This window comes from Pelophylax lessonae (assembly GCF_965119305.1).
Source record: "Pelophylax lessonae genome assembly, chromosome: 11".
NCBI classification, from domain to species: Eukaryota; Metazoa; Chordata; class Amphibia; order Anura; family Ranidae; genus Pelophylax; species Pelophylax lessonae.
The window spans coordinates 2,919,468-2,939,951 of NC_138778.1; the positions used below are offsets into that span (position 1 = coordinate 2,919,468).

A 20,484-nucleotide genomic window follows, 5' to 3' on the forward strand; every position below is an offset into this window, starting at 1 on the left:
TGCATTTAAAAGTATTCCAAATGCTAAAATCAAGATTTTTGAATTCTGTCTTTTTTTTTTTTTTTTTTTAAATTGACGCCATTGGCAGCTGAGTAAACCGGAAGTGCCGTTGTGACTTCTGGGTTACTACATCGGAGACCCGATCTAAGCCAAATCTGACTGCATTTCGGGACGTGCCGGCTGGTCCTTCGGGTCTCCCAGTGGGACAGGAAACCCTGGCGGAGTGGTGGGAGGGGTAGGGGGCGTCCTCTTCCCGCTCCTTATAACAGTCAAGCGGCTGCTGAGGGAAAACTACAAACTAGGGGAAAGGTTTATGTCATTTTTATTTATTTTACTTTGTTTTTACTAGTAATGGCGGCGATCAACGATTTTTAGTGGGACTGCGACATTGCGGCGGACAGATCGAGCCCCTGACATTGACACTTTTGGGGGATCAGTGACATTACTACAGTAATCAGTGCTAAAAATATGCACTGTCACTGTAATAATGACACTGGCAGGGAAGGGGTTAACACCAGGGGCAATCAAAGGGTTAAATGTGTCCCTAGGCCAGTGATGGTGATCCTTGGCACTCTAGATGCTTTGGAACTACATTTCCCATGATGCTCAATTACAATGCAGAGTGCATGAGCATCATGGGAAATGTAGTTCCAAAACATCTAGAGTGCCAAGGTTCCCCATCACTGGCCTAGGGGGTGCTTTCTAACTGTATGGGGGATGGGCTTATTGAATGAACACAGAGACCTGTAATCCTAAATAGGAGGTCCCTGTGTTCATCACTGACAGAACAAGAGGTCTGCCCTGTTTACAACAGCAAAGCGCCATTCTGTCTCCACGGGGAGCGATCGTGGGTGCCCGGCCGCAATCGGGGCCACCAGACTTGCAGATCAGCTCCCCCTGTGGTGAATGGGTGCGTGTGCAGTAAAGGGAAGGTTGTTTCGCGGGAACGAGCCAACCTGCCGCAGTATATGTACGGCGGCTGGTCGGCAAGTGGTTAAATCCACCCCCATTTTCCGTATAACCGCATTCCACAACAAGACAGCCGCGACACTTTTATATTGATTTGATTTTATTATTTTTACAATCCACTTTTTTTTTTAAATTAATGTAATAATTACAGTTAAAAAAAATATACATTTCATGTTAAGCCAGAAAAATACAAGAAGGTTGTGAAATTTTACAGCATTTGTACAGAATTATTTTGGCTCACTTTTCCACACAGATATTGGCTAAACAAGCAAACCTTTCCAAAGCAAAAATAACGCGGGGGAGGGGGGAGGGAAAAGGGAAATTTTGCCTATTATTTAAATGTAGGTATTTTATAATTGTATGTTGTGGAACAGCTGAATTTATTACATATATACAATTTTTTTTACACAGATTTGTCTGCAGTCATGGTAGAACATTTTTTGTTGATTTACTAAGAGCAAATAGGCTGTGCACTTTGCAAAGTACATAGGCATGCATACAGGATGTGCCAGATGTGCCTGGGCTGCCCGGGGCCTACTGACACCGCCCACTGCTCTACTGACACCGTCCACCGCTCTACTGACACCGTCCACCGCCCTACTGACACCGTCCACTGCCCTACTGACACCGTCCACTGCTCTACTGACACCATCCACTGCTCTACTGACACCATCCACTGCTCTACTGACACCGTCCACTGCCCTACTGACACCGTCCACTGCTCTACTGACACCGTCCACTGCCCTACTGACACCGTCCACTGCTCTACTGACACCGTCCACTGCCCTACTGACACCATCCACTGCACTACTGACACCATCCACTGCCCTACTGACACCGTCCACTGCCCTACTGACACCGTCCACTGCCCTACTGCCACCATCCTCTGCTCTACTGACACCATCCTCTGCTCTACTAACACCGTCCTCTGCTCTACTGACACCGTCCTCTGCTCTACTGACACCGTCCTCTGCTCTACTGACACCGTCCACTGCTCTACTGACACCATCCTCTGCTCTACTGACACCGTCCTCTGCTCTACTGACACCATCCTCTGCTCTACTAACACCGTCCTCTGCTCTACTGACACCGTCCTCTGCTCTACTGACACCGTCCTCTGCTCTACTGACACCGTCCACTGCTCTACTGACACCATCCTCTGCTCTACTGACACCGTCCTCTGCCCTACTGACACCGTCCACTACCTTACTGACACCGTCCACTGCTCTACTGACACCATCCACTGCCTTACTGACACCGTCCACTGCCCTACTGACACTGTCCACTGCCTTACTGACACCGTCCACTGCCTTACTGACACCGTCCACTGCCCTACTGACACCGTCCACTGCCCTACTGACACCGTCCTCTGCCCTACTGACACCGTCCACTGCCCTACTGACACCGTCCACTGCTCTACTGACACCGTCCACTGCTCTACTGAAACCGTCCACTGCCCTACTGACACCATCCACTGCTCTACTGACACCATCCACTGCCTTACTGACACCATCCACTGCCTTACTGACACCGTCCACTGTCCTACTGACACCGTCCACTGCTCTACTGACACTGTCCACTGCTCTACTGACACCGTCCACTGCTCTACTGACACCGTCCACTGAATTACGATGGCGATAGGCCAAATGTTCTCTAAAAAGGATAGAGTTAACATAGGCAACCCACTAGGCCATAGTAGGCACATTAGATGCCAGCCAAAATTGGGCGATCAACTTCCTAGCAAGGTATAATAATCTGGTTACATGATATAAATACCTTTTGGATACATTTCAGCATCGATTGCACCCAACAGACACACCAGCGGGGTGGGAGGTATTTGGGCTAGATCAGAAATAGTCTGCATAACCTCTGCCCGATATCGTGTACGTTTCGGACAAAGCCAAATCATGTGTATAAAGTCCCCTCTGTGGACTGTACATTTCAGGCATAAAGGAGAGTCCCTCCAACCCCAATCAAATAGTTTAATAGGTGTACGATAAGCTCTGTGCAGGATAAATAGTTGCGAGAGTTTATGGGAAGCCGATAGCGACACAACTGGAAGAGACTCCAGGGCCATGTCCCATTGATCCCCATCTATTTCTCCAATATCAGTAGTCCAATGGGTTCTAATACAACAAGGTTTAATACATTTCCAGCCACATGGCTACTCACATAGGTAAAAAATAGGCGGGCATGTAGTAACTGCTAATGTCTGGAGTAGATGGAGGCATCCCGAAAGGAACCGCAAAGAGTTGACCGCTCCTGAGCCAGGTGTGTCTGTGCCGGACCACAGGGTGTCAGCCGATCGGTATGGTAACCAGGGGAAATCAGGTCAGATGTAATGTCCATAGACAAGTCAGGTGACGCCGTTCTTCAAAGCTTCCGCTTTTTCATCAGACTTTTAGAGCAGAGTTTCTCAACTTTTTTTCAGTCAAGGCACCCTTTAAAATTAAGGGCAATCTCGAGGCACCCTCCAAAACTATGGACAGTCTTAAGATGCCCCATTCTAAAATATTTTAATAGTTTTACGGAATGCAGAAACATCAATACACGTAGGACACCCAATGTTAGAGGGGATTTATTCTTCCAAAGCAAATACACTTTTGCAAACTGGCACTGACTAGTATTCCAATGTTTCTCTCCATCACTTAACTGATGAAGAGAGGCGAGGGAGGGTCAAAAAAGGATGATATGAAGGGAACGGACATCCTCCTTATCAACTGATGATGTCATTGGTCGTTAGGAGATTGGCAGCTAGAAGGTTGTAATGGTGCACAATGAAAACATGTGGCTTTGTGTAACTAAAAGGCAGGTTTCATCCACCCACCGGCTTGTATACAATTTTGGGGCAATTTTTAGGCATTTTGCCAAGGCACCCCTGAAGAAACCTCAAGGCACCTAGCTAGGTGCCTGGGCACCCTGGTTTAAAAAGGCTGCTCTAGACCTCTGATGAAAAAGCTGAAGGTTTGTGTCACGGGGTAACGTGGCAGAGCCTGACGTAAGAGGAGTGGCTTACCGGGTAACTGGAGTGGCACAGGTGCACCAGAGGGGCGGAGTCTAAGTGTTTATAGTGAAAAAACTATCAGCGCAAGACTAAGTGAAATTCAAATGTGTATAAAATGTGCTAGAATAGGAGTCTAAGTGTTAGCCGGTTTTCACCAGGGCCCCAGATGGTGGGGATGGATTTGGATTTGGCTGCTTGCTAACACCAGTTCGCGGCCCAGGTCGATTGCCTGGGAGAGCCAGGAACAGGTCCAGGACCAATAGCCGGTAGCAGGTAAACAGATCAGGATGAGACAGGAGGATAGTCAGGACAAGCCAAGGTCAGGGCGGGCAGCAGGTAGTCAGAATCCAAAGACAAGCCGGGTCAGGTAAACAGGAACAGCAGATATAACAGGCACAGGATACAGGAGAGCTGAAGACAACACAGCAATCGCCTAGAGTGACAGCTGTGTATAAATAGGCCGTTTTGGTGCCAATTTGGTAGCCTCGAACTACACTGAGGTAGCTTCGAACTCTACCGAGGTAGCCTCGAACTCTACCGAGGTAGCCTTGAACTTCCACCAAGGTAGCCTCAGCGCATGCGTATAGGCGTTCGCCGGTTAGCGACGCCGTTGCGCCTGCGCAGGGTATTGAGTCCCTGACAGTTTGAAACGCGTCACCTGACTTGTCTATGGGCGTTACATCAGGCCCGACATCCTGTGCTTTCTCCGCTGGTTCTGACACCAATGTGACACTCTGTGGTCCTGGCTTGGGAGCGGCAAACCCTTTGCCGTTCTTTTCGGGATGCCTCCATCTACTCCAGACTGTATGCCTGCTTGTTTTTTTACCTATGTGTGTAGCCATTTGGCTGGAAATTTAATAAACCTTGTTGTATCATCTGCTACACTTAGTCCGGCACACCCTGCTGTTTCTTTTTTCATTCCTCAGAGAAATGCTTCACTCTATGGGGAGCTGCCACTAATCTTGCTCTTTTCTCATATTATGGACTTTTATATTCATTTTTATACATGGGCTTTGATGTTTTAGGACTTTTTTTGGTTCATATAAGGTTTCAGTGCATATTGGATGTTTTGATGCGCCATTCTGGTTTTTCTGCGTCTTCTCAGCTAAGCAAACCCTCCTGCCTGCATGCCTGAGCAAGGGGCAAATGGATTCCAGGAAGTAAATGCTACATAAATCATCTTCCCTTACTCAAGATGGCCACAGTGCAAAATGCTGGGGGGGGGGGGATTAAAGTGATTTCTCAAAAAAATAAAGCATGGAGACATGGATGGATGGGTGGAGACATTAATAGATGGATGGATGGATGGAGACATTAATGGATGGGTGGAGACATTAATGGATGGATTGATGGAGACACGAATGGATGGATGGATGGAGACATTAATGGATGGATTGATGGAGACCTGAATGCATAAGGGAATTTGCCTTGAATATGAAAAATGAATAATTTTCAGTTTGTGGTGATCAGATGCAGTTTAGTTCTGCTTTAGAAGCTTTCTTCGGTAATAAATACACAAATATTCACATAAAGAAAACTTTTAGGAAAACAAAAAAAAACAACGTTCAATGAAAACATCTATTTCTTGACATTAAGCTGGAAGACGTCTTTGAAGGTCATTTGTCGACAATCTTGGTGAAGCCATTTTGTACCATTATGGGGCGCAGAAGTTCTACTGCAGCCAAAAATTCATTTTTGAATAAAAGATGGTTAAAACCATTGTGACCCATTAGAAATTCCAGGAGCATCGCCCTAAAACACTGAGATCTCTACTCCGGTGATCCACACTGAAATGGGTGCCGGTGTCTCCAGTACCCCCCCCCCCCCCCCCCCGGTCACCAGAACTGGTGTCCCCATTGGAAGATTTCCCCTCTATTACTTTTCTGGGGACAACCCAAATTTGGGATTTTCTTGTACTTTCACTTTCAAACGATAATGGTAAATAGGACACATAGAGAGGGGGAATCACCCTAATGGGGGCACAGACAGCAATAAAACCTTGCAGGGGCTCTAATCCCTCTCCACTCTGTCCCTGTCCAAAACTGAAAAAAAAGGTTTTTCCTTTAGTTACACTTTAACACACCTCCCAACTTTTTGAGATGGGAACGAGGGACACCCTTTAGCAAAAGTATGAAGGCATAGGACACACCCCCTAAAAGGAAAATTATACAAAAAAAAGAATGATTAGTTAAACCAACAAGTGTTTTTTTTTTACCACTATTACTCCTTAATATTTGCTTTTGGAATTTACAAATGTGGAAAGGTTTGAAGATGGAAGGTTTAGCACTGGGAAACACTTTTTAAAAGATAAAAAGTGCATTTTATATACAATTATAGAGATTAGACAAAAATGAGGGACAAATGAGGAAGAAAGAGGGAGAGAGAGGGACTTTATTCCAAATCAGGGACAGTGCCTCCAAATAAAGAACAGTCCCACTCCCACCAAATCAGGGACAGCCCCTCCAAATCAGGGACAGCTCCTTGAAATCCGGGACAGTTAGGAGCTATGCTATATTACACTATAAAGTCTTACTGCAGACAAAACTTTTTCGTTCTTCATGTTGGATAAAATGGGGAAGAGTTAGAAACCTTGTAAGGATGCCCTGAAGGGGGGGGGGGGGAGAGTAGGATAATGCCATGGTCACTAAAATAAAGAATTAAGACAAACAACAACCTACCAAGGTGCTAAAATGCACCCAGTTCAAAACCTAAATGGGATTTTGGTTTTCAGATCCAGAGTATTGGACTAATTCCAAAGTACTTCTTCCTGTTTTTATTGGGAGGGATTTTCTTTTTCATTTTTAAAATCCCATTTCCTCAATATCATGTGAAACTACATCACAATTTGAATGGATCTGAAGTTGAAGTGCCACACCATAATATTCAAGTCCAAGTACAAGGATTAGGGGTCAGGCTCGAGACCAGTAGCTTTAGCCATAGAGAGGCTTCCACCAACCAGCAGGATAGGTTCACAAGTAGGTCATCCTGGCGCATGAGACTGGCTCCCCTGAGGTGCGGGGTCTAGTCACTATCTGGTATTCACTCCTGATGGTGGGAATGGGTTTTGCTGCATGTTAGTACCAGGTTGCGGCCCTCAGAATCTCCCCACCTGGAGGTGAGCAAGCCAGAGTCCAGTAGCAGATTTAGCAGAAGGGATCAAGCAGAAGCGTAATCAAGAAACAAGCCAAAGGTTGATAACAAGTGTTTGCAGGTTGGGATGAAGCAGAAGTGTAGTTGAGGAACAAGCCAAAGGTTGGTAACACGTAGTTGCAGGTTGGGATGAAGCAGAAGTGTAGTTGAGGAACAAGCCAAGGGTCAGTAATGAGTGGTTGCAGGTTGGGATCAAGCAGAAGTGTAGTCAAGGAAAAAGCCAAAGGTCAGTAACGAATGGTTGCAGATTGGGATGAAGCAGAACTGCAGTGGAGTAACAAGCCAAAGGTTGATAACAAGTATTTGCAGGTTGGGATGAAGCAGAAGTGTAGTCAAGGAACAAGCCAAAGGTCAGTAATGAGTGGTTGCAGGATGGGATCAAGCAGAAGCGTATTCGAGGAACAAGCCAAGCAGAAGTGTAGTCGGTAGAAAAGGCAAGGCTCAGTAACGAGGGGTTGCAGGTTGGGATCAAGCAGACGTATAGTCGAGGAATAAGCCAAAGGTTGGTAAGGAGCGGTATAAAAGTTGCAGACAGCATAGGAGTGAAAAGAGCGATATTGGCTGGAGAGAGCGCAGTAATCAGGAAAACACGAAGTGCAAAGGCATGGCTTAAATAGGAAGTGCATGGGAGGAGCAAAGGGGTTAAGGTTCAAGAGAAAGAAGACATAAGACAAGGTTGTCTTAGGAGCCAGGCATAGGGTTGTCCAACATCTCAGGTGGCTCAGCAAGAGATACTGCCAGCCACAGCAGAGGTTGCAGGATCAGAACCAGGTCCTAGCAACAAGTATATTTTAATTTTAGATCGTCTGTAAAGCCAATGCGTTTCGGGGGCTGTAATTTTGCCAACCTAATCAGGGCTTAAAAGAAAACCTGTATGTGAACGTAATAAATAATTTATAGTTGGATGTTATTGAAGTGTTGTGAGTTTCCATCCATCGGCAGCTGGTTCTAGTAGCACATTCGTTCTTTCATTTTTTCAAGCCCTGATGAAGGAAGCCCTTAAAACGCGATGGCTTTGCAAACAATCCATCATTAGAAAAAAACGGGTATTTGGACTTGAGTATTACATTGTGACACCTCAATTCTATATTTACTCATTCCTATCATTACCCAAGGTGATGGTGGAACCCCTTTGGTGTGTAGAAGTTTCCAGCTCAATATGTACAGTCTTCATATATACACCACCGCTGGCAACAATAATCCAAAATAATCATGTGAAGAAATCGCAAAGTTCCAGCACTTGTTCACTTTCTCAAGCAACTACAGTACTTCCCAATATGGCCGCCTTTGTACGTAATATCCGACGTTTCTTCTTCTCTACATGGTGTGAAGTGCTGGACTTCAATTACGACCCATCTCGATGGCATTGTAGGATGGAAGCCAATAGGAATTTTTCTTTAAACTTTCCTCCTCAAATCCAACATTGAATTATCTCTTTGCTGCGATTAAACATTCGCTCGTACCGTAGAAAGAATCTTTCCAGTTCCGGAGGAACAGAAAATGGCGCACTTTAGAGGACGCATTCATTAGACAATAAGCTTTGTGTCGCCCTCTAGAGGTGACCCCCGCTGAAGGTTGCCACTGGCAGGCACAGGAGGGAGCAGAACTGGTCCTGAGCCGTCTGTGACCAGTGCGGCCGGTAGATTTTACGAAAGTCTCTGATTTCAGGCTTGTAACATGGCGAAACCTCGCACCTAAATAAATAGAAGAAAGAATATCTGTTAGGATGTACAATCCAACCTGCAAAATGGTTATCAACAACTACCACAAGACACGCACATTGAGATCCTGGGGGGTATTCTGCCGAAAACTCCAACTTGCGAGATCTTTGACGACGTTACACCGGCAGCCTATACACTCCGGTAGATGCTATATTTAGTGGAGATTGTTAGTCCACCAGCTAGTTGCCGCCGCCTAGGAGGCGGCCATGTTTTTGGTTACTAGCGGGCGGACTAACAACCTGCATTAATTATAGGGTGTACCGGAGTGTATAAGCTCCCAGTGTTGTGTAACAACCCCAAGTATTCAAAATCTGCAATTATTCCTGGTGTACCCTCACTGGAAGTAACGTCATTGGAGATCTCGGCAAGTTGGAGTTTTCTGCAGAACAGGGGATCAGGAAGGAATTTATCACCCCACTGCAGCCAATTGGATCATGCTTTATAGGGGTGTTTCGGCCTTTCCCTGGATCAACTCTGGGTATAAAGTTCTGTAGATGGAGGTTTTCTATTTCCTTTTTCTTATTATTTTTTTTCCTATCGGTTGAATGAGATGGACTTGTGTATGTAAATATATACCTGTATAGATCAGGGGTCTCCAAAATTTTTAAACAAAAGGTCCAATTTACGGTCCTTCAGATTTTAGGGGAGCCTGACTGTGATTAGCGGGAGGAGTAATAGTGCCCCCTAATGGGTATTGGTGATAGGAATAATGCCCTATCATTGGTGTAAGTGGGATCATTGGTGTTCGGAATAGTGCCCCATCATTGGTGTCAGTGAGAGGAATAGTGCCCCATCATTGGTGTCAGTTGGAGGAATAGTGCCCCATCATTGGTATCAGTGGGAGGAATAGTGCCCCATCATTGGTATCAGTGGAAGGAATAGTGTCCCATCATTGGTATCAGTGAGAGGAATAGTGCCCCATCATTGGTGTCAGTGAGAGGAATAGTGCCCCATCATTGGTGTCAGTGGGAGGAATAGTGCCCCATCATTGGTGTCAGTGGGAGGAATAGTGTCCCATCATTGGTGTCAGTGAGAGGAATAGTGCCACATCATTGATGTTAGTGGGAGGAATAGTGCCCCATCATTGGTGTCAGTTGGAGGAATAGTGCCCCATCATTGGTATCAGTGGGAGGAATAGTGCCCCATCATTGGTATCAGTGGAAGGAATAGTGTCCCATCATTGGTATCAGTGAGAGGAATAGTGCCCCATCATTGGTGTCAGTGAGAGGAATAGTGCCCCATCATTGGTGTCAGTGGGAGGAATAGTGCCCCATCATTGGTGTCAGTGGGAGGAATAGTGTCCCATCATTGGTGTCAGTGGGAAGAATAGTGTCCCATCATTGGTGTCAGTGGGAGGAATAGTGCCCCATCATTGGTGTCAGTGGGAGGAATAGTGCCCCATCATTGGTGTCAGTGGGAGGAATAGTGCCCCATCATTGGTGTCAGTGGGAGGAATAGTGCCACATCATTGGTGTCAGTGGGAGGAATAGTGTCCCATCATTGGTGTCAGTGGGAAGAATAGTGTCCCATCATTGGTGTCAGTGGGAGGAATAGTGCCCCATCATTGGTGTCAGTGGGAGGAATAGAGCCCCATCATTGGTGTCAGTGGGAGGAATAGTGTCCCATCATTGGTGTCAGTGGGAGGAATGGTGCCCCATCATTGGTGTCAGTGGGAGGAATAGTGTCCCATCATTGGTGTCAGTGGGAGGAATAGTGTCCCATCATTGGTGTCAGTGGGAAGAATAGTGTCCCATCATTGGTGTCAGTGGGAGGAATAGTGTCCCATCATTGGTGTCAGTGGGAGGAATAGTGCCCCATCATTGGTGTCAGTGGGAAGAATAGTGTCCCATCATTGGTGTCAGTGGGAAGAATAGTGTCCCATCATTGGTGTCAGTGGGAAGAATAGTGTCCCATCATTGGTGTCAGTGGGAGGAATAGTGCCCCATCATTGGTGTCAGTGGGAGGAATAGTGCCCCATCATTGGTGTCAGTGGGAGGAATAGAGCCCCATCATTGGTGTCAGTGGGAGGAATAGTGTCCCATCATTGGTGTCAGTGGGAGGAATAGTGTCCCATCATTGGTGTCAGTGGGAGGAATAGTGCCCCATCATTGGTATCAGTGGGAGGAATAGTGCCCCATCATTGGTGTCAGTGGGAGGAATAATGTCTCGAAGTGTATATCTTTGGGAAGAATCCCCATGGGTTGGATAAAGGCATGCAAAGGACCACATCCGGCTTAAAGACCGCAGTTTGTAGATTACTGAATAGATGAATATTTTTGAATATACACATAAAAATGTTTTTGAATTTTTTTTTTTCAAAAAACAACTTGTGGGCACTCCAGTTGCAGTATTTGTGCATCCCTTCATGGGTCAGACGTGCTGCTTTGTGTATTTTAGGGTTTCCATTGGAATTGATGTGAATGGAAGAAGTCACCACAATAAAATAGAAGAGGAAAGGCGGCTGTTTGCCCAGTGCGCTGCATGGCAACACCTCGCTGTGACTGATGGATTCTTTCATCTCCGTGTGTTTGGCCTACATGGAAAATACAGAAAAAACGCACAACAGCTCATCCAAAGCCAACAAGCTTTTTGCAGGTGCTTGGAATCTCACTGTGGAATTTTTTGGAGGTAGTCCTGGAGTGCCCCCTTCTGGATATACTGAGGTAGGACCATTTTCTTTTTTTTTTTTTTTTTATAAAATTTGTTAACCACTTCTGAAGGTTTTACCCCCCTTAATGACCAGGCCATTTTTTGCAATACAGCACTGCGTTACTTTAACAATTGTGCAGTCATGCGATGCTGTACCCAAATACAATTGATGTCCTTTTTTCCCCAGAAACAGAGATTTCTTTTGGTGGTATTTGATCATCTGTGCGATTTTAATTTTTTGTGCTATAAACAAAAAATAGCGACAATTCTGAAATAAAATTTATAAATAATATTTTTTTACTTTCTGCTATAGAACATTCCCAAAAAAAAAAAATGTAAAAATCAAAATTTTTCATCATTTTGGTCCAATTTGTTTTCTGCTACATATTTTTGGTAAAAAAAAATCCTAATAAGTGGTTTTTGATTGGTTTGTGCAAAAGTTATCGCATCTACAAACTAGGGGAAAGATTTATGTCATTTTTATTTATTTACTAGTAATGGCGGCGATCTGTAATTTTCAGCGGGACTGCGACATTGCGGCGGACAGATCGGACCCCTAACTGACATTTTTGACACTTTTGGGGGGACCGGTGAGATTACTACAGTAATCAGTGCTGAAAATATGCACTGTTATCAGTGCTGTATCTTGGCCTAGGCCAACAAGGCCCAGGCCTAGGGCAACACTTTGCAGGGGGGCAGCAAAAAAGCTCAGGGGCTGCACTGATATGCTGCCCTGATATATTGCACCGATGGCCACTGATGAGGCAGTACTGATAAGCTGCACTGAGGGGCACTGATATGATGCACTAATGGGCTGCACTAATGGGCACTGAGAGGCTGCACTTATATGCTGCACTGATGAGGCTGTACTGGTGAGCAGTAATGAGGCTGCACCGATGAGCACTGTTAAGGCTGCACTGATGGGCACTGATGAAGCTGAACTTATGGGAACTGATGAGGCTGCACTGATGGGCACTGATAGACTGTGGTTGTGGTCTGTGGTTTACAGATGACAGGGCGGGTCATAAACAGGAAAGGGTGTGGCCTTTATAGGAAGAGGTGGGTAATATTTAAATTAGGGGTGCCCAAGTTTAGTCAGGCCTAGGGCAGCACAAATCCTAAATACACCACTGACTGTTATGGTAATAATGACACTGGCAGGGAAGGGGTTACCACCAGAGGCAACCAAAGGGTTAAATGTGTCCCTAGGGGGTGCTTTCTAACTGTGAGGGGGGCGGGATGAGCTTGCTGCATGAATACAGAGATCTGTCTTAAATAGGAGGATCCCTGTGTTCATCACTGACAGAGCAGCGGTCTGCCGTGTTTATATCAGCAGACCGCAGTTCTGGGGAGCGATAGCGGCAATCGCAGACGCCGGACCCGCTGATCGGCTTCCCCTGTGGCAAATGTACGCCCCCCCCCTAGCAGTTCCATGAAGTACCGGTGACAGGTACGTCATTTCAGGGGACAGAGCCGACCTGCCACTGTAAAACTGCGGTGGGCGGTCATTAAGTGGTTAAACCATTCTTTTAACTTTTGTGCAGATGTTAAAAATACATTTTAGGTTTGAAAATGAATGACTTAATATTCAATATCATGAAGAACAAAATGGGGACCATTGCAATTTTTCACGCCGCGATATTAGGGCACATTTATCAAAAGCAAAATTTCACTATAAAATGCTCAAACTCATTTCAGTCCACACAAACACAATAAATGAGCTGGTTTTTTATTTTTTGTAAAATAATACAAAAGTTGATTTTGCAACAGCTAAAAATATTTACCAAACATGTCAAGCCATAAAATTGAAATGGCGACAAAAGCGCCTCTTTAACCACTTCAGCTCCGAAAGATTTACCCCTCTTTATGTCTTGCCCATTTATTGCAACTCAGCACTGCGTTACTTTAACTGACAATTGCACGGTCGAGCGACGCTCTACCCAAATAAAATTGATGTCCTTTTTCCCCACAAATAGAGCTTTCTTTTGGTAGCATTTGATCCCCTCAAATGTATTCTGCTACATATTTTTGGTACAAAAATAAAAATCGAATAATGGCTCGTTTCCCCTGAGCGGTATGGTTTGGTTCGGTATGGTACGCTATTTATGCCGTTTCCATTATGAATGGTACCCTAATTCCAAACCGTACCACTTTTTGGTACCCTTTCGTTGGGGTACCAAGCACATTAGTACCGTACCAACAGGGTGGAGCTACACTCTGATACTTTGATTGGTTGACAGAGAATCGTCTATCACAGCTTTCCTGCTACACCATGCCTATCATGAAAGGGTACTATTGGCAGTGGAAACGCAATGTGTACCGTACCGAACCGCACCGTACTGAACCGAACCGTACTGAACCGAACCGTACCGTACTGAACCGAACCGTACCGTACTGAACCGAACCGTACTGAACCGAACCGTACCGTACTGAACCGTACCGTACCGTACTGAACCGTACCATAATAAACCGAACCGTACCGTACTGAACCGAACCGTACCGTACCGAACCGTACTGAACCGAACCGTACCGTACTGAACCGAACCGTACTGAACCGAACCGTACCGTACTGAACCGAACCGTACTGAACCGAACCGTACCGTACTGAACCGTACCGTACCGTACTGAACCGTACCGTACTAAACCGAACCGTACCGTACTGAACTGAACCGTACCGTACTGAACCGTACTAAACCGAACCGAACCGTACCGTACTGAACCGAACCGTACCGTACCGAACCGCACCGTACTGAACTGAACCGTACCGTACTGAACCGTACCGTACTAAACCGAACCGTACCGTACCGTACTGAACCGAACCGTACCGTACTGAACCGTACCGTACCGTACTGAACCGAACCGTACCGTACCACTCAGTGGAAACGAGGCATAAGTGTATATCGCGTCTACAAAATAGGGGAAAAATAGACTGAGAACAAAGAAGAATATCTTACTTGGTGACCCTCTGAAGAATTTTGCGTTCATCCTGGTCCAGGCACAAGGGGAACGTTCCTCCATGCTGCGCAATAATCTGCGCTTTGTCTACTTTGATTTGTGAAATGCTGATCTGCTGGAAAGAATGGAGGGGATTAGTGGTGGTCGGCTTTGGTTCAGTGGTCATTAATGTGGCTTCAGACTCAGTAAAGAGGAACTCCTCTCAGGGAAAAAAATGGCAAACAACTTTTTACTGTATACAGTATCTCACAAAAGTAAGTACACCCCTCACATTTTTGTAAATATTTTATTCTATCTTTTCATGTGACAACACTGAAGAAATGAGACTTTGCTACAATGTAAAGTAGTGAGTGTACAGCTTGTATAACAGTGTAAATTTACTGTCCCCTCAAAATAACTCAACACACAGCCATTAATGTCTAAACCACTGGCAACAAAAGTGAGTACACCCCTAAGTGACAATGTCCAAATTGGGCCCAATTAGCCATTTTCCCTCCCCGGTGTCATGTGACTCGTTAGTGTTACAAGGTCTCAGGTGTGAATGGGGAGCAGGTGTGTTAAATTTGGTGTTATCGCTCTCACTCTCTCATACTGGTCACTGGAAGTTCAACATGGCACCTCATGGCAAAGAACTCTCTGAGGATCTGAAAAAAAAGAATTGTTGCTCTACATAAAGATGGCCTAGGCTATAAGAAGATTGCCAAGACCCTGAAACTTAGCTGCAGCACGGTGGCCAAGACCATACAGCGGTTTAACAGCACAGGTTCCACTCAGAACAGGCCTCACCATGGTCCACCAAAGAAGTTAAATGCACGTGCTCAGCGTCATATCCAGAGGTTGTCTTTGGGAAATAGACGTATGAGTGCTACCAGCATTGCTGCAGAGGTTGAAGGGGTGGGGGAGGGGTCAGCCTGTCAGTGCTCAGACCATACGCCGCACACTGCATCAAATTGGTCTGCATGGCTGTCATCCCAGAAGGAAGCCTCTTTCTAAAGATGATGGACAAGAAAGCCGCAAACGGTTTGCTGAAGATAAGCAGACTAAGGACATGGATTACTGGAACCATCTCCTGTGCTCTGATGAGACCAAGATAAACTTATTTGGTGTCAGATGGTGTCAGGCGTGTGTGATGACAACCAGGTGAGGAGTACAAAGACAAGTGTGTCTTCCCTACAGTCAGGCATGGTGGTGGGAGTGTCATGGTCTGGAGCTGCATGAGTGCTGCCGGCACTGGGGAGCTACAGTTCATTGAGGGAACCATGAATGCCAACATGTACTGTGACATACTGAAGCAGAGCATGATCCCCTCCCTTCAGAGACTGGGGGGCAGGGCAATATTCCAACATAACGACCCCAAACACCTCCAAGATGACCACTGCCTTGCTAAAGAAGCGGAGGGTAAAAGTGATGGACTTTCCTCAGATTGTTTTATCTTTTTGTGTTTTACTTTTCTTTATGTCGGAATGACCCACCCTAACGTTATTGTGACTTTTCCTCCTGGCAATATGGCGCCATGTATGTTTGCCCTTACTTAAAATGGGATTATATTTGACCAATCAAATTTATACTGCAAACATTATTGTTAAAAATATGTTACACCAATTCCAGAGCAAAGTCATTTGGGTAATACCCTGAGTATGCCAGCCTCCTGGGTCAGCTGTTTGCCCCCTCTTGTCCTTTGTGGTTCTCACCTGGTTGAAGCTTTTCTTTGTCTTGGAGTTTTGTCTCTTCACCACCTCCCGTACCGTGAGATTTAGGCATTCCATTCTGGAATCTAAAAAAAACAAATAAAGGGATAAACACAAATCGCCACACCGATAGAGAAGCTTGCCATGATACATTGGTTTCCAAACTGCAGCTTGATGGCTAGATATATCCCTTTGCTTGCAATTATCTTGCCCTTAGGGCACCATTCCTCCCATCGAGGCATTATTCCACCCACTGACATCAATGATTAAGCGCCACTCATTCCACTGACACCAACTATGAGGCACTATTCCTTCCACTGACACCAATGATGGGGCACTATTCCTTCCACTGACACCAATGATGGGGCACTATTCCTCCCACTGACACCAACTATGAGGCACTATTCCTTCCACTGATACCAACTATAAGGCACTATTCCTTCCACTGATACTAACAGTGAGGCTCCATTTCTTCCACTGACACCAACTATGAGGCACTATTTCTTCCCCTGACACCAATGATGGGGCACTATTCCTTCCACTGATACCAACAGTGGGGCTCCATTTCTTCCACTGACACCAATGATGGGACACTATTCCCCCCACTGACACCAATGATGGGACACTATTCCCCCCACTGACACCAACGATGGTGCACTATTTCTTCCATTGACACCAATGATGGGGCAATATTCCTCCTACTCACCACAGGCACTATGTCATGTTCTTGCTCCCACTAACAACCAAGCCTGAGGCAATTTTCCCAAGAAGCTGCTGTTGTATGCAGTACCTCAAGTTCTAGGCCACAAGCCTGACAGTGAGTGTGACTGAATGTGCTTGCTGCGTCATGGACAGCAACTTTCTAGGCCAGGGGTTCATCATTGCTCTACTGGTGTCTCTCCAGTAGGGAAGAGCAAGGAACCACCTGCGCTCTGTCCTTGTCTTCAACCCGCACTCAGTGGGTCAGTGGCAGGGACCTTTTTCTTTTCCTCACCAGGAATCCTTTTGGCATGTCTGTGGCAGAAGCAGTGCAGCCTTTTTACGAGGCATTAGAGCAGCCCAGGGGGCAATTGCCCCCCTGCCCCCTGGCCCAGTCCTCCCCTGGCTGCGGCATCGCCATGTAGGCAGGTGCAGAGGACACAGCCTACAACGGAATCCCCATACTAACTCTATGGGTGAGATCACTTCCCATTCATTTCACAGGTGTTGTCGGCCGTGTCCTCTGCAGAGCTCCAGCTGCTGGACACTGGACTGGATCGGCTTTAAAAAAGGAATGTATACTGATTTCTTCTTTACAGGGCTAGATGGGTTAGTGTTAGATCGTGGAAGCCTGTAGATGTAGTGATTTTGGTGTTAGGGTGAACTTCCCTTTTCTTAGGGAAAAACCAGGTGAAAAACCATACAATCAGTCTGAGCGAATTACAGCCCAGCCAAAAACGACATTGATTGTTTAGGGCAAGAGGGCTACATACAGTATGCATGGACAGATATTTCTCCACCAGTGTCATAAACAGCAAGGGATCCATGCCTGCACAACTCCACCCAAAGCTGAAAAGTAAACTTAGAGCGGAGGAACGGATCTCACTATTTCTTGCCTATGCCCAATAAATAAAGTGTTTTCATCAGTTGCCTTACCAAGTTCTTCGTATGAATTGCATGCTTTCCTCAAGCTGACTGACGTACAGACCTTCTCTCCATCACTCCATCGGCTTCGGCCGCTCACACTGGACTGCAGGAACACAAGATTGACAAATCCATGTTATCGGTACTCATTTTGTAACCAGACTAAATCAACTTAAAGCGGAACTCCGCCCAAAAGGAGAAGCTTCGCTTACTCCCACCCTCTCCACTGCCACACTTGGCACTTTTTGGGGGGGGGGGGGGGGAGCGGGTATCTGGTTTTGACAGTTACCCGCTCCCACTTCCAGATTAGATTGCCGCAGCGATCTCTGAGTATTTCCGTCCCCTTCTCCCCGCTGCCTTCTGGGACGCACACATGTCAATTTGTGTATTTCCATTATTTAAGATGCCGGCGCCTGCACCCGAAACCCATTGAAGAATCGGCCTGTGGTGCCGAAATCGTTTGACTCCTCGACAGGTAAGTGTCCTTATATTACCCACTTACCGACCAGCCGCCTGTACAGCGGTCCACGGGAGCGAACTTGGGGGCGCGTGTTTGGAAGGGGGTGATATGGTGGCTGAACAAACTACCGAGTACAGGCATGTTGTGTGTCTGCACAGTGTCCTGTACCTCTGAATGTCCACCCAAAGGATAACAATTGGCCACACTAACAAAGATCAGCTTCTGTGCTTTGTGTGGTCAGTTTAGAACAAGGAAGAAAAGTGACTGGCAGGATCAAGTAAGTACTTCAGATGGAAAAAGTACATGAAAATGATAGACTGTGATTTATAAAATACACATATGTAAACACACACATAGTAAAAAAAAAAAAAAGTACACGTTAATGGACATGCATTGATGTATGTTATGAGACAGTAAGGCATCCTAATAAAATCAACGTGCTTTCAATGCACCAAAATGTCCCAAAAGTGAGATGCATCACAAAACGTTACTGAAATGCACTATGGTGCGTTGGCATGCGTTGCAGCACATGTACATTGCCTTAATTCATTTGTTTGCTGTAAAAAATGAACGACGCCATAATGCATTAGCACATGTGAAGAGCGTTTCCGCATCTTGCGGTAACGGATATGTTAGCATGCGAGTTCCCGGCTTCCCGCAACGCATAGATTGAAATCGCCCCCTAGTGTTATGAAGCTTCTGCTTGCTTTAAATAGGAGCTTAGTTAGTGGAAAATGTTTAGGTCACATGACCCGGGCCATTACTCACTCCCTTGTACTGTATATTGTGGTTAATAATGGGGGAACGCAAAGCACTGCGGTGTGACTGGCTGCAGCAGGTTTTGCAGGAAATGATCTGTGCTGTCTTACCTTGCTGTAGACAATTTGTAGTGTAAATGGGATTGCTTCACGATCTCCGTCTATTCCGAGCCTCTTACAGCCGGGACCTGAAGACAAAGGATGTTAATTAGATTTAGGACTACTCCACCCTGATATTATGGAAGCAAAGCTCTGCACATGTATCTCCAGCACAATGTCCCTCCCCAGACAGAAAACACCTCCCTGGAATTTCTATAGGAAGCTTTGTGACTTTTATTCATGCCCTGATGAAGGGGAATTGTTGGCCCCTGAAACATGTTAGTGATGAAGATGATTATAGTAGGCGCCTGCTCTAATAAAAAACAAAAAATATATATTTTAGAAGCGTACAGCTGCCTCTTTAAGTGTAGTACCACTAAACTAAAAAAATAAATAATTATAAAAAGGTACGGCGCTTTAACACAGGATAAGATAATCACACTCAAGTCCATCAGGTAGTGGCCATATCTTGAATCAACATATGGCCACTACCTAATGGACTTGAGCATGATTATTATTAATAGTATACAGGATTTATATAGCGTCAACAGTTTGCGAGGTGCTTTACAGCGTGAGGGTAGACAGTACAGTTACAATTTATTACAGGAGGAATCAGAGCTTACAATCTAAGAGGGGGAGGGGGGGTCAAGTGATACAGAAGTTAATAACCGTGGGGGGTGAGCTGATAGAGAAAATAAAAGTAAAGTTGTTAGGTGGAGTCAGGATAGGCTTCTCTAAAAGAGAAAAGTTTTCAGAGATCGTTTAAAGGGGATAGTGTTGGAGATAATCAGACAGATTGAGGTAAGGAATTCCAAAGGATGAGACAGAACTCCTGGAGGCGAGCATGGGAGGAGGTGAGGGGAGCTGGAGAGCGAGAGGTCTTGGAAGGAACTAAGTGAACGATTTGGTTGATATTTTGAGACTAGGTTAGTGATGTAGCTGGGGGCCAAGTTGTGGATGGCTTTGTAAATTACGGTTAGTGTTTTGAATTAAAATCTTTGGGCGAGTGAAAGCCAGTGGAGGGATTGGCAGAATGGGGTGGAGGACACTGAATGATGGCCAGTGGAGGGATTGGCAGAGAGGGATGTAGGACACTGAATGAAGGCCAGTGGAGGGATTGGCAGAGAGGGGGTGGAGGATACTGATTGAAGGCCAGTGGAGGGATTGGCAGAGTGGGGTGGAGGACATTGATTGAAGGCCATAGGAGGGATTGGCAGAGAAGGGGGGTGGACACTGAATGGAAGCCAGTGGAGGGATTGGCAGAGAGGGGTGTAGGACACTGAATGAAGGTCAGTGGAGGGATTGGCAGAGAGGGGGTGGAGGATACTGATTGAAGGCCAGTGGAGGGATTGGCAGAGTGGGGTGGAGGACATTGATTGAAGGCCAGTGGAGGGATTGGCAGAGAAGC

General features: G+C 45.9%; 1 protein-coding gene across 1 annotated transcript in view; it reads right to left on the minus strand.

Annotated features, from left to right (window-relative positions):
- Positions 1-8,479: 8,479 nt before the first annotated feature.
- The window catches only part of PIK3R5 (phosphoinositide-3-kinase regulatory subunit 5), a 122,027-nt gene continuing 110,022 nt past the window's right edge, over positions 8,480-20,484 (minus strand). The window contains exons 15-19 of the mRNA XM_082271460.1: positions 19,089-19,165; positions 17,772-17,865; positions 16,140-16,222; positions 14,448-14,560; positions 8,480-8,817 (exon numbers count right to left, since the gene is read on the minus strand). Coding sequence (XP_082127586.1) covers positions 8,676-8,817; positions 14,448-14,560; positions 16,140-16,222; positions 17,772-17,865; positions 19,089-19,165 — 509 coding nt within the window. The 3' untranslated portion in view covers positions 8,480-8,675. The remainder of the gene's footprint in view (positions 8,818-14,447; positions 14,561-16,139; positions 16,223-17,771; positions 17,866-19,088; positions 19,166-20,484) is intronic.